This window comes from Diadema antillarum, unplaced genomic scaffold (genome assembly GCF_040938485.1).
Source record: "Diadema antillarum isolate AM-2024a unplaced genomic scaffold, OU_Dant_1.0 seq00000293_RagTag, whole genome shotgun sequence".
Lineage (NCBI taxonomy): Eukaryota > Metazoa > Echinodermata > Echinoidea > Diadematoida > Diadematidae > Diadema > Diadema antillarum.
In genome coordinates this window covers 1,115,280-1,129,980 of record NW_027271319.1, presented here as the reverse complement: position 1 = coordinate 1,129,980, position 14,701 = coordinate 1,115,280, and the positions used below count along the sequence as shown (strand labels likewise).

Sequence of the window (14,701 nt, the reverse complement as noted above, 5' to 3'; positions counted from 1 at the left end):
ACCCACCCACCCCCCCCAAAACACACACATACACACACATTTGACACACAATTTCCCTCTCTCTTGCTCTTCTCTCTGTCTGTTTGTTTATCTGTCTCTCTTATTCAAAATGCTGTTTCAAACAGCTCACATTTTCCCATCAGTACGTTAATTCCACATTATAAACGTAATTGCGTGCGTGCGATTGATTGGTATTCCATTCTTTCATACGGTCTAATCGTGTTTTTACTTCCGTATTGAAAATGTCGCAGACATAAGATACACGAGCCAATTCTCTCGTAGATTGATTATACAGTCTAAAATGTATATCATATCATTCGTGGAGTCGAATACTTTATTAGCTAGCGATCTAACAGTCTCCAAATCAAGCAATGTTTATTAAACATAAAAACAAGGCCAACCTCAAGCTTAGTACTAATAAAAAAAGTGGGGATAACGGCTTGGATACGAATATCCTTGAGTAATCTCTGAATACCACTCCTTCACACACTAGTACGCGAGACTAGTATATCATAGTTCGAGTATGAACAAACCCTGAACCAAATAGCTAAATAATGCCCGTCCCATTACGTCATTGTACAATTCGTGTTTTTTTTTTTTTTTGTGTAACAACGTCGTTTATATTATCACCTAATGGTTTCACTCTTATTTCAAACAAATATTTTCAAAGCGAAGCGTTGCGATTGAAAGGGAAACCAATATTTCATTCTCGTGTTTTTTAAAGCTACTTAGCGATCTATTTTCATTGTGTGCTGTTCCCTAAACCAGGAAGGCAGTTGCAATCAAAATTTGGAAATGCTAATTATCATGCCAATTTTGGTCGTCAACTAAGAATGACACTGAATAAAATTCGAAAAGCTTTTGTAGAAAAGAAGTTAGGTTTAGATAGTAAAGATTAAAGGCCTATTCCGTAGAAAAAAAGCGAGCTGTTTGGTTGCAAACAATAAAGAACTGTTTCCATGATATAATTGTCTAAAAGGTTGCTCATTTATTTTGATTCACTCTTCAGTTGTCAGAATGATTTGATGTTAGTTCTATAATATATCGCAGAATGGGAATAAAGTCTCGTGTTACTTTTTTATTGTAAGGTTTTTTTTTGAGATTCTAGAAACAAATCAGAATCATCATACTACTACAATCAATGTAACAATAACATCGTCAACAACAATAACAACGGCAGCGTCAATTGTCAAAAATACAGCTGCATGGGCAAACTATTATACACGAACACATAAATAAGTCTAAACCAGTGTACATAGCTACGTTGGGATGATATTTACATGACTGGAATGATTAAGAAGACGCGTTTCACCACGCTTGAATGCGTATGACAACACGAAATGGATGAATTATTCAAACCGAGTCGGATCGCCACATTTGTATTCGAAGAGTATTTCTAGAATAGAATCATTGATGTTTTTTTCTTTCTCTCTCTCTTCCTCTCTCTCCACCTCTCTCCCCCCTCTCTCTCTCTCGCTATCTATTTCGCTCTACTTCCCTTTAGTTAACAAATTCATAACTCAGTTTTACATAATCTTACCATTCTATTCAAAATGCTTGATCATAAATAGGGCGTGAGACGAGAACTGCATCAGATGTAACTACAAACAAGAAAGGAAGAGAAGAGAAAAAAACCCTCTTCAACAAACTTACAAACAAATTAAAAGAACAGATGACAGCATTAGGTTTCTCCTCGCAGCCTCTTCGAATCTTTCTTAAATAAATACAAGTGACACTCTTCAACGCATTCAAATCTAGCTACATAATTTCCGTCATGAACATCTTTCACGCCCCGGCACGAGTTGCCTTTTATGTAAGAACACCGAAGTGTGATGACTTTAGCTATTCGTCGTCATGGAAACTGATTCTACACAACCTCATATTGGCTCGAGTGTTAATGCGCGCACCTGGTTCCAACCCAAGCTAAAAACAAAAGATTGTGCAATCATCACTTCGGTATTCCATTTCGCTCTATTCTTTGCTCGCTATTTACACAGTTATTCATCTCAATGTCATCTCAATAGCCTTGTCAGGCAGAGATAAAAGGCGTGGAATAAGTAACATTGTTTTCAGTCTATATTTAGCACATTAGAGGCATTCCAACTACGTAAAAAAGACGAACAAACACAGAACCTTTATAATAACTCTCTCTTTAGCTTTGTACAGTGTATCAAAACAGCAGTGTAAGTACTAGCCATGGATATCTTACGCATTCTCAGTATTGGCACATTGCGTAAAAACACAAATAATCATCACAGAATACACAGATATGATTCACAAGTATGTACAAGAAAAATCCAAGTAAAACTTCACGCTCTGTTGAAAAACAAAAACAAAACGACATTCATTACATCCAAAGTAGATCATCATGGGAAGAAAATTGGATATCCTTCATGATTGATGCAGTAACGTTATATCTTTTTTTCCCCTAAATATGAATGCAGGCTTACATTTCTTACTATTTCACCTTCGCCTGTGTCACAGGTGTAATGACGATAATTACAAAATATTATTATTACGTCTACTGATTTTCAGACAAGACCGTTAAAACTTGCCACTTTTTTCTTCTTTAAATCAATTCAGAACAATAGGTTTCATGGGACAAACTATGGTCGAAATTACGCCATTGACTTAATTGTGTTTCAACTGCTTCTTTTGTGTCTATTTGAATGGGAAAGAAAAAGTACGGAATCGCTCGAAGAAAAAAAAAATCCGACCATTCTTCCATTGTCCGAAAAAAAAGATATATGGTCACGAACAATGAAATAACAATGTCAAAACAAACACCTTAAACATTTGAAAATTTACATCATCAAATCAAGGTATAATCATAACCATCGCCATCTTTAAATCGAATGGTGCGCAATGTTGCACGCACTCTCTAAAAGCTGACACCATTTATCACGCAGTGTTACTTATCCCAGGCCTTGGTCTTTCAATGATACGATGTAAAATGATACGCATTTTTAATGGCCTGGCCAGCCCCGGAATGAGGTATTGTTTTATTCAATAATCTGCTTTTGTAAAAAGCATTTTATTCTGACTTGTAGAAACTTTTCTATCCTTGCCTTTTAGATATCTTTAATATTCACAACCTGAGCTAATTTGTCGTAAAACGATTTACCTCAGAATTTAGTATATTGTTATCTTTAGAACCCTATAGACGGTCGTAACATTTGAAATTTCAGAATTATTTTCAAGTCAAGTATGGTGCGCAGCAGGTCATGCTTGGCGCCTATGAATCTATTCTAAAAGTCGGGGGTAACCTATTCTGACAGTCCGGGTCTACCATCGATAAAGGGTCACCTTTTGTTTAACTTAGCTTATAGAAGTCGGTTCTCGCGAATCACAAAGCACCAGCATTATAGCAATATCCGTCTCAAGACATTTCAGTTCGCAGCTGTGTTATCCACAGTAAGCAAGTTTGCATGCAGTTCTACTTTGCGCATGACCAGAAAAAAAGGTGGGTTTTAAATTCAGTGAGATAAACATCTGTGATGTAATAATTATCCAAGCATGTAATGCTTATAAATGTTGCTTGCTATAGCCCGTACAACTGACAGCGAGCCTGTTGTTTGGCAATAGTAATAGAAAGAGGTTGTTAATGCATTCAATACAAAACAATGAAATCGATGTATGCCGGAGTGTCAATACTCTGGTCACCTGGTCTATTCGCAAGTTATTCTTTGTTTGAACATGAATTCCTTAGATTGTTACGTCGGACAAGCCTTTGCATTATGTCGCTTTGTGAGCAAGTGAAGCACCTAACCAAATGAGAAAAAGAAAGGCCATTGGTTACAATGTGCACATAAGTTGATAAACAAAGAGCAGTACTCTGCTGGCTTTAAATTGCGAGCACGTATTTAACGAGTGCGTGCCGATAGAGGGCGTTGCCAGAAGGACACGAACACACATCACTGTGGACAAGTTTGCATCCTGGCAGATCGGTTTTATTTTGATTTTCAGTAAGTGGGCATTATAACGATACGCACGCATCCACTGTCCCATTTCACTCTGAGCTCACAACCCGATACACTAGTTGAAATCATTACGTCAACGTACAATACAAACAATAGGCCTACTACATGTTTAATATAACGATAACGATTTACGCCGTGTTGGTGTTAATAAGAACAAGCTATTCAAAACATGAACTCGTGTAGGTATCCAGCATCTGTTGTGTAGGTCTAATCGTCACTGACATCTATTGAGAACGCCGTATTCGTTTGCGCTCTGTGATTTCGCACCTTCCGTGTTTTCAGGCAACCCTTAAAAGTCACGCAGGGTGTCATTTAAGCCTGCAAGATGTTACAACATTGAATACATGTTAGGCAGTACTCAGTTCACGCCTATTCGAGCGGCAAAGGTTTTACAGTATAATGGGCTTCCACCTGAGACGTGTAACATCATTAAGTAATCAGAGCTTACACGAACTAGGCATCAACTATTCATGAAAATTGCTTCACGATAACGGTAGTTCCGTGGCACAACAAGTAACATACAAAAATCATTATCAAAGTGTAGGTTACCATCTGCACAGAACGAATACAGGACTCTGAAAGTAGCCGCCTTCAGTTGGCCATTCTCCAAGGTGATTGCTTTTAACAACATAATGCAACAATGGAGGTTTGATATCAACTATTGGCTTATCTAGCTAGGCCAAAATTGAACTGTTTTACCATGTATTGATGCAACAAGGGCGTACGAAATTGTATTTGCAAATACATTTTTACCACTCTGTTAGAGTGACATGACTAATTAATGTAATATACATGTAGCGCATTCGTTTTATTTCGTCTAGTTCGAGCTTATATAAGTATGGTGTTATGGACAGAAAATGAATAAAGTAAAGTATTCACCAAGCATCTTTTCGATGGATGAAACAAAACTGGTATACGAGCTAACCCTATGAAGACCTCATTTGATGGCTGCGTTATTTCTTATACGTGTGGACGCCAACAAGCATCAATGTCATCTTTGCTTCTTCGTTTTCCCTTATGTAAAATAAACTCAAGAACCTTCAGGCTTGCTGTTACGCCGTTAAATTTACTTCATTGCATCTCTCACTTTCTTTCGTTCCCGTTATTTTCTATCATTTTTTCATGTCAGTTGAAAAAGTGTGGAAATCAGCTGATGACAAGCTTACGGGTCCAGGTAAATATCTCGTTCTAAGCCCGAGTATACTCGGGAATCGTCCTCAAAGGGATATAGTCAATGACAATTTTAGTCACTCTCGACGATTAAAGGCGCGTTTTGAGAAACGGATTAATATCAACAGACAGCATGAAGATGATAGCTGATAAAAGCTACGACACACTACGGAAACCATTTAACATGCTGCACTCGCACGAGACCTTTGGTCCTGGTATTATGAATACATTTTTTTCACGAACTGTGTGCCACTTTCTCAGCAAAGAATGCCTAAAAAACAGCGTGACATCACTTTGACAACACGTTCACAAACACGTATAAAGTCGTAGACAATAAATATTTCGGTTTTTTGTATGTACATATCCCAGCATAAGGAATCACTCCCAAAGAAATCGTTGACACCCAATAAAGAGATCTTTATCTGTTACTCAGCATAGAGGGGCGAGAGCCCCGCCTTTCCGTAAAGCCTTTTCATAGGCAAATCCATAGCTGAAAGATGTGAAGACTCGCCCGTTTAAAGAGGAAGTATCCGTACTGTTCAGATTCCGCACATGCTGACACAAACTATATCCTTTTTTTTTTATAATTGTCTCTTCATACTTTGGCACAGAACACTGAGAGCTGCAGCTAATATCAAGATTTCTCGATGAACTCTCATCCCCGGGCGACCTCTTGTTCTATCTAATGTTTTTTTTCCCCTCTCTTCCTTCTTCGTAGCGAACGAACCTCAGCTTTCGACGCACTCGGCCGTAAACGGTTTCATCTCGGTGTACTGATCGGCCACGGTCGTGGAGTGATCGTGAGTGCTTCGGCGATACGAGACGGCCATGACCACTTCGGACGTCGTCGGCACGCCGCAGGAGCCGTTGGTGGTGTGAAAGTGGTTGCTTCGGCGCGGCGTCCGCTTCCCGTGTTCGTCGAGACTTGCCAGCACCTTTCGTTTAACCAGCTTTCGCACCTGCCAGTTGACAAACATTATAGTTCATACTATTAACACTGAAACATACATTATTGTCAGCTAAGTTTGTTTCATATCGTATCATGAGGTAGGGACTAATCATGTTTTTTTTTCTAATGCTGTATTGTGTATGATAGGTTTAAAGCCTTTGACATACTAACATACATAATTAGCCTCGTATAGTGTCATTGAGAAAGTGAAAAGAAGATGCTTGAAACAAGCTTAAAATAGAGTTTTCTTTTTGACACCTTCAATGACCCCATGTGGAAGACACATCTTATAGGATACATGGATGAAAATGATTACATCACAGTATTTGTAAGCGATCGCACACACGCACAGAACTATACGAAATGACTGTACTGCAAGAAGCACACAAGAGACAGAGCCACACGGGAAGCTGTCAACATTTTTTTCTCCCTCCATCAGTGCACAAATGTTACTCGTTTGAATCTAGATTTACAGGTTCTCTTGATGTTTCCTTGAAAAAAAATCTGAGCTACATGGTCACCTTTCAAACAGTGAAAATCTGTTCATAACCGGATACATTATCATTCACTATTATTCCCATAGACACTAACGTATGATAAACCTGAAGTTCTTCTGTCTTTTTAGGGGCATGCATTTGATCATCATCGTACAAATCAGTTAGCGATGTGCGACAATATCTAAAATAGAGCCGCCGCATTGTCTGAGTGTCTTTAAGGTGAGGGTTTATATGCGTCTTGTGCTGTCATAAGTGAGTGCGTGTGTGTGTGTGTGTGTGTGTGTGTGTGTGTGTGTGTGCGCGCGCGCGTGCGCATGTGTTGGCTTATTGATATAATTCCGTGACGTTACCATGGTCGAACACACTTGGAAAGGGGTGATGTTCATTATTCTTAAGGTTCATTTAAATTCGAAAATGAGATAAGATTCGTCATTCCTAATTTTCATTTTTCCGAAACACACAATAATCCGTATACTTAGATGTTCGTTAGTCCGAAAATGAAAAAAAAAAGAAAAAAGAGCTCGTTAATCTGAACAATGCCCTTGTTGCGTTATCCGGAAAGTTCATTATTCTGAAGGTCCGTAATTCCAAAAATGAAATAAGGTTCGTTATTCCGAAGGCTCGTTGAAGAGGTCGAAACAAAAAAAGAACAAGGAACATGCTAACGAACCATTTTCGGATTAACAAAACTTCGGAATAACAAAGCTTCGAATAAACCCTTGGAAATACCCTGATATGAAAAGCAGTACTTCTTCGATGGAAGCATAGATAAAATATCTTACCTCGGTATTCATAAAACAGTAGATCACAGCCACAAAAACGCCCTGGAAAATATTAACAAACAGGAAAAAAGAAAGAAAGAAAGAAAGAAAGGGATGAAGATAAAAGTGTCTCGGCATTGGAAAATATGCATTTTCTTCTTAAAGGGGGGGGGGGGAGGACTCGCGATGAATATATCCAGCTTTAAACTGAACATGCCTAAAAAAAAAAAATATGAGGCAAAACATGACATGAAGAAAATTACAATGATATACCTATCTCCCTTTCCTTTCGGCTGATACATTGTTATTCCATGAATAAAGATGAGATATGCGTCTTCCGAAAGCGGGAAAAATAATGTGAATTGTACAGATCCTCCGCACGCTATACCACAATGACGTGAATAGAATAATCTTATACCATTACTGTTCCACTACAGACTATACTATAATCAATGAGTTTATATTGATTGTTTTGTAAGTTTTATCCATAATATCGTATTAGATAGGGATCAATATTGTCAAATTGTGTTCCTTTTTTTCTATAGCTTGCATAATGTTTAAGTCTGTCTTTAAAGAAAGAAAGAGAGAGAAACAAGAATAATGAAGAAAGAAACAGAAGAAAGAAAGAAACAATCACTGATTAAAAAGATAATTGAAGTGACTCTTTATTTCCAAGTGTGCTGATGGGTGCGTTTGTGTGCAGTGGTGTGTGCACGCACGCATGTGCCTGCGGTGTTTCTCTCTAATAAAGGAAATGCCAACTGATTATTGTCCTTCTGATTATAGTACAACGTCCCTGCAATTACACGTTTTCATATTGTCGAAAATGTGTGTATTTTTAATAAAGTGCTCCTTCCAATTACCGTCATAAATAAAAATGAAAGATTAGTAAAATTACCTAAAATAGATAAAGTGTAATTGTCAATGATAATATTATGTGTATCGCTTCACCCCTGACTGTGGTTTCTTCTTGGGCATATCTGCTTGAGTGCTTTCTTAGCCAAATCTTAATGTACGGAAACTAGGAAGTGTCAATGAGAAGAGATTACTTAATCCCCAAATCCATTTAAAATCTTTTTGTCCTTCCTGTTGATCTGTGCCGCTTTTAAAACATGAGTGGGCTGTCAAAATTTAGTGATATTATTAGGTCAAGTTTGAGTACCTGAACGGGATGCCAATAGAAAAGCTCACCAATAATAGCATAGTATTCCTATGGGTATACGTGAAAACTTAAAGGGGTACTACGGACAGATACAAGTTAGTCTGAAAAGGAAGAGTATACAAAACGTATAACCAAAACAGTAAAAATATCAAACGTCAGGGAAGTTTACGACATTGCGAAGTGTTGCTATCCTTTTTTTACAAAACAGTTCTCGAGCATTCGATGTGAATATGCAATTGAGTGAGCTGATGACTACCAACACGTCACAATCATTTTAGATTTATTGTGTAAAAAAATGAAAATTCATTTTTATCTGATATGAAAATGTCAAACATAATGTTTTTTTTTTTTTCCTGGCGGAATAGTAATGATCAGTATCAATAATGATATATGGAGATTTGAAACTAGGCCATAATCGCATTGAACAGACAGATCAAAATTTAAGGAAACAACCTGGAAAATGCATGGTTTTATGTACAATTTGCGTACGACAAGGGAGACTTCGGTGCACGATTTCTTTACTTCGTTAATCTTATTCGATATTGATCGAATTTTTTTTTTGTGTTGTTTTTTGAAATTCAACTCTCTTTTTTTTTAATATCAGACTATCTTTCTAGGTGGTTCGCAATTCACCTTTATTATGACGTCATCTCACCTGGAATGACTGTAGGACAGCGTTAGAGGCGAGGAATGCCTTCTCTACAGCCTTGTCCGAGTTCTCCTCGCTCTGTGCGTTCCAGAAGAACACGAGGTTGGTTAGCCCAAGGAGGGGGAACAGCACAGCTACCGCCTTCACCGCTTTCCTGTAAAGACAATTATTATGATGTTCTTGTTAAAAAGAGTGGACTCCCGCTAAAGGAAGACCTCGGGACTGGCAGTTTTATTTCGTTGTATTTGGGGGCACTGTGGCATAGTGGATAAGACTCCCGACTCCCGATCGGAGGACCCGAGTTCGAATCCCACCAAGTGCTTACGTCCTTGGACAAGATGTTTTACCCACCACGTCCCTCTCGACCCAGGTGTATAAATGGGTACCTGGCATAGCTATAGGATAATAATAATGACAGGGCCCTCTGGTAGAGCAGTGGCAACACTGAAGAGGCTATACCGTGGGCAAATAAGATCTTAGTATTAGTATTAGTGTTATTATTATTATTATTATTATTATTATTATTATTATTATTATTATTATTATTATTATTATCATTATAGGGCCTGAATTTTTACCTCGTTTGTAACCGGAATTTCATTACAACCGTGTTGTTATAACGGGAGTGCACTGTATCGCCGAGGGCAAGACTACCAAAATGTTAAAGTTTTCATATTTCCCCCATATCTCCGCATTGCTGTTTCCAACCCCTTTACCTGTGACCTTTCATAAACCATGGCTTGTGTGGGTGATTTCCTTAAAAAACAACAACAATATAGTGGGGATATAGCTGGATATCAAATCTTATGTCTGTTGATTCTACTCGGCTGTACTGGGCGGTTTGGGGTGCTTTCTGACGAAGTTCCCTTTTACTTTAAGAAGAATCTAAAATGATTGAAGAAAAGAATACAGTTAGGAAACGTTTAATCATAAAGTTGGAAGGTGTATCTAGGTTTTGTAAATCTCCTTTTTTTCTGTCTCAGTTTGTGTACTGAAGTATCCTTATGCTTGCGTTATTTTTATTTATTTCTTTTATACAAAAAATGTGAAACTGCTCATTGGCGATCATTACCCTGAGGTATACAGGTGTACGAGTATAGCTGATAATGATATTCTTACCTCATTTGATTCGTCTCCACAGTGTTGCTGGCTTGCAGCTTGGTTATGAGAATCCTGATGATGTTGATCAGGAATAACGAGTTTAGCTGAGTGGGAAGGAAGTAGAACAACAGAAGAATAGAAAATGAAAAAAAAAATAGATACCATCCCTGTCAGCGTGACATTGGCAAAAAAAAAAACAACAACTTTCGGTATAATTACTATTTTAGCTGTAGTTTTGATTTGGACATCACAGACAACCTATATCATTTTACATCATGTAGTAATTATTGATAGATTGTGTATAGATGTAGAGATTTGTGGAATTTATTATGACCCCTGAGCAGACAAGCGAAAAAACCCCAACACATACACTGAACAAGGATAATAGCATAGGGGGCTCACATATTCCAGTATAGCAGTGTAATCCAATAAAAGATAGCACTTGCTTAACAAGTTCACCTGCGTAGAATTAATGCATGCTTTCTTCGTTTGTTCTGCTTCCATGAGCCCCAATCGTACATTCTTATGTGAAGCTGCTGTGTCATTATCCCTGTTCATTGTGATTTATCATGAATTATTTTGAAAACATTGTTATTCCTTATCCTTATCACTATAAAGTCTAAAACTCTGTACCCAGTATAAACAATAAATAGATGTTCAAATGCGAAAGTCTGAAAATCATTCAGGTCTCTTTTTAGCACTGAAATATAAACGAACACAATCAAATTGTAAGAAAAATGTACAAAACATCTTCGCATACAACAGTTTCTTCCTGAAATTCGAATCCATACCTTATGATGTGAATTATGTGTGATTGTTTTGGATTTCAAAGTAAGATACGTATAAGTGGTTTCTGTTCTAAAGCCAGACCCACGATTGCTGTGAATTTCATGTCTACTAATGTCTTTTCGTAATAAGCATGGTTGGATAATAACGGGCAGAAACTGTGCAAACAACAACCCGGATGCAATGTGCTTTCTCAATGACGTACATGCCCGTGCATACAATCTACAATGTATAATAAAAATAGTGTACAGTGTAATACTATTATGATGCGTGCGTGGTTAATGAATGCATCAAATTTATCATTCAGGGCTTAGAATACTACAGTTTATTCTCTGCAAACTGCATGAACACTGGCATGAAAAACAAAACAAAAACAAAAATGAAATCGTGGACACGGATTTCTAATGATAAATGGGGAATTTAACCTCATTGATGGTAAAAACAATAAACGACGATAAATACAGAAAAAAAAAATCAAAATACAGCCTCATTTTTCAACCAAAGCTGTAGCTGTGGTAACCGGTGTGATAACGGGTGCTGTTCGTTATTCCGAAGGTTCGCTATTGCGAAGGTTCTTTATTCCGAAGGGTCGTTAATCCGAAACACACAAATTCCCTATACCGAGAGATTCGTTAATCCGAAAATGAAAAAGGGTTCGTTAAAATAATCCGAACATTTGTGGCGTTATTCCGAAGGTTCGTAATTCCGAAGATTCGTTAATCCGAAAATGAAATTCGGAACAATAAACCTTCGGAATAACGAATCTTCGGACTAAAGAGCCTTCGGAATAACGAACCTTCGGAATAACGAGCTGTAACCGTGATAACTCACCACTATGGCCGCAATCGTGGGGACTCGGAGAATCCAGATGTAAGGATCTTCCAGGGGATTGACCCAACAGTCGGACGAACTGTGGCACGCCATCGTGATCGCCCAAGACACCACAAACACCAGAGGAGAGACTGAACATTTGCAGGAAAAGGGAAAGAAAGCAAACGATGAAAAAAGAAGAAAAAATAAAAACATCTTCATCATCGAACTGTTATGTTTACAACGGTAGATTAATGTTTAATCATGACATGGTAAAAAAAAATAAGTTAACAAAGAAACACAATGTTTGACTGCCAACAACTTGAGGAATGTCTACAAAGAGCAAATCCAAAAAGAAAAAAAAAAGCATGAATTCTTAGGATGATCGTCTTTCTTTCTGAAAGGTAGGTAACTGCATGACTTGTCGGGCGATCTATTTTGTTTTTATCATTCAATCTCATCTCGATTTTCACAAAGTGAAACATGACACATTTCCATATCTAACGCAGTTTGAGACTGACAGGATGGTAAGATCTGTCATGTGGTTTTCGATGCGAAGGCAACTTGTCAACATCGTTTCGGCGTTTCCTCCAGGACAAGAAGGCAGTTTATCGTGATTTAAAACTTCATGTACTTTGTTTCAGACGAAGAAGTGTGAGAAAACGGCCTATTCCAACTCGTTTTAGCGCCTTGTTTAAGACAAGAAAGCGAGACGGCTTCATTTCAACCATGCGCGCGCACCTTGCTCAGAACTAGATTGCCAACATGTTACAAACTTACCCACGCCTTTACATGCTTTTATAGGAGGAAGAGTGAGAATAATTGGACCCCACCCAGACGATAATTTGCCTTCGTGTCCAAAACAAGTTTCAAAGCAAGTCCTATCATTACCTTCTTGTCCTTAAAAAAATGCACGCAGATGAAAAAAAAAAAAAACAAACTTATTGCTGTTTGCTCGGTTAAGCAGTTGTTTCTTATTTTCCTCGATTTGTACTCATTATTGTGTATCCCTTAAATTTTCTTTCATTGATTAGTTTCAGTATCTGCTTACAAATGCATTTATTTGTCTGTTTAGTCATATCACACCCGTTCTCTTCCCTCCTCTCTTCTCCACTTTATAAGTAGCAGCTTGTTCGTTCTGTACTGCATTTTTTTTTCTGTTCGCATTCCCTTCCGCTTCACCTCCAGAAACCAAGCAGTGAAGTACTTCCAATTATAATCTTATATAAGTTACCCTTGACTGGTATTCTTTTTATAGGTTGCGCAAAAATAGCATAATGTAAAGACATACAGCACACAGGTTTTCACGTTCGGAAGCTATCACGATAAATTCTTCCTGGGTAAATAAACTGATGTCTCTATAGAGTTACTGCCGCTTTCAAAGGATACATCAAGCTGGCACGGTGTATGGGTCATGCCAATACTCCGGCACCATCACACGAATTGCTTGAGAAATCGATTCATTTTGAAGCAAACCTTTATCCCTTGAAGTTGTTACTGACCTCGGAGAAAAAAAACAAACAAACAAACCAAGGGCATGACAAGAATAGTACATTGAACAAAAACCGCTCGTGTTTGCGTGTTGACCGTTGCGTCTATAAAGTGCACTCTAATTCCCGTTGATAGATGCAACAACGAGTTTCGTTAACACCAATCAGACTGACAGCGTGAGTCTCTATAGTTGGGTATAGGGTCGATCCCCTTCTCTGATGTCACGAAAAGGAAAGAGAAGATACGGGGAAAAAGAATCAATGGCAACGGAGTCCATTCGAGATGCAGGGCCCTCCACTCCTGAATAATGCATCTGCACTTTTTTGGCTCAGAGCACTTTCCATTTGAGCAATAAACGGGAGAGTCACCTGCCAGATGCAGACACATTTGAGTCCTGGAATACAAGATTTGCGATAGGGGGGAAACCGTCTGCTATTATTACCAGACCAAAGAAGAGGAGGAGGAGGAGGAGGAGGAGGAGGAGGAGGGCGGACGAGGACAAGGAGGTGGAAGAGGCAGATGATGAAATAAAGTAATGATGATAGCAACAACAGCAGGAGGAAGAGAATAAGGAGGAGGAGGTATATAGAAGAGGAGGAGGAAGACGGTTTGGGAGGAATCGAGGTTATATGAGGAGAAAGAGGATACACCTTACGATATGGGGAAGCCATCTGCTAATGTACCGTGGAATGGGGTCGACGAGAAGACGCCGTGGTAACAGGAGCGCTAGTATTATTGATATTTGTCTAATAATATTACAAGAGACAAAGAGGGAGGGACAGAGAAAGAGATAGAGAGAGAGAGAGAGAGAGGGATGAGATAACGCGAGAGAGGGGAGAAGAAAAAGAGACAGGTATATAGAGAGCGAGGTGTATTTAGGTGTTTTAGGATGTTAAAAGTAATGGACGTTGAAGTATCTGAATTGGTCTCCGTTTCATTGGTAAAACCCGATATACAAGTAGGAGATGTAAATGCGAAAGAGAGGTCATGTGTTTTGTTTTTGCAGCAGAAGCATGAGAGCGGACAAAAAAATATTAATAATATTAACATTACTGGCCTCAGAAGAATTTGGGAGGATGTGAGGGGAAAAAATGGAATTATCGGGGACACCAGAAACTGTGATGTGGGACACAGGAAATGCAACTTGTTGCATGGCTGCCTAAATGCAGAGAGGGGGTGGAGGGGAGGGGGTGGAAGGGGACGTGGAGAAGGCAGGGAGACAGGGGAAGGAGGGAGAGGGGAGGCCTGGCGGAGATAGTACTTTAGAGCACCCATCTTTTTGACAATCATCTATGGGCGATGTTGATGAATTCAGTTCTCCCCAACGTCTCTCCCCACACGGCTA

At 38.6% G+C, this 14,701-nt stretch overlaps 1 protein-coding gene across 1 annotated transcript in view; it reads right to left on the bottom strand.

Annotated features, from left to right (window-relative positions):
• Positions 1–5,878: 5,878 nt before the first annotated feature.
• The window catches only part of LOC139730160 (corticotropin-releasing factor receptor 1-like), a 42,699-nt gene continuing 33,876 nt past the window's right edge, over positions 5,879–14,701 (bottom strand). The window contains 5 exon segments of the mRNA XM_071641057.1: positions 5,879–6,109; positions 7,379–7,420; positions 9,175–9,322; positions 10,288–10,373; positions 11,887–12,017. Coding sequence (XP_071497158.1) covers positions 5,879–6,109; positions 7,379–7,420; positions 9,175–9,322; positions 10,288–10,373; positions 11,887–12,017 — 638 coding nt within the window.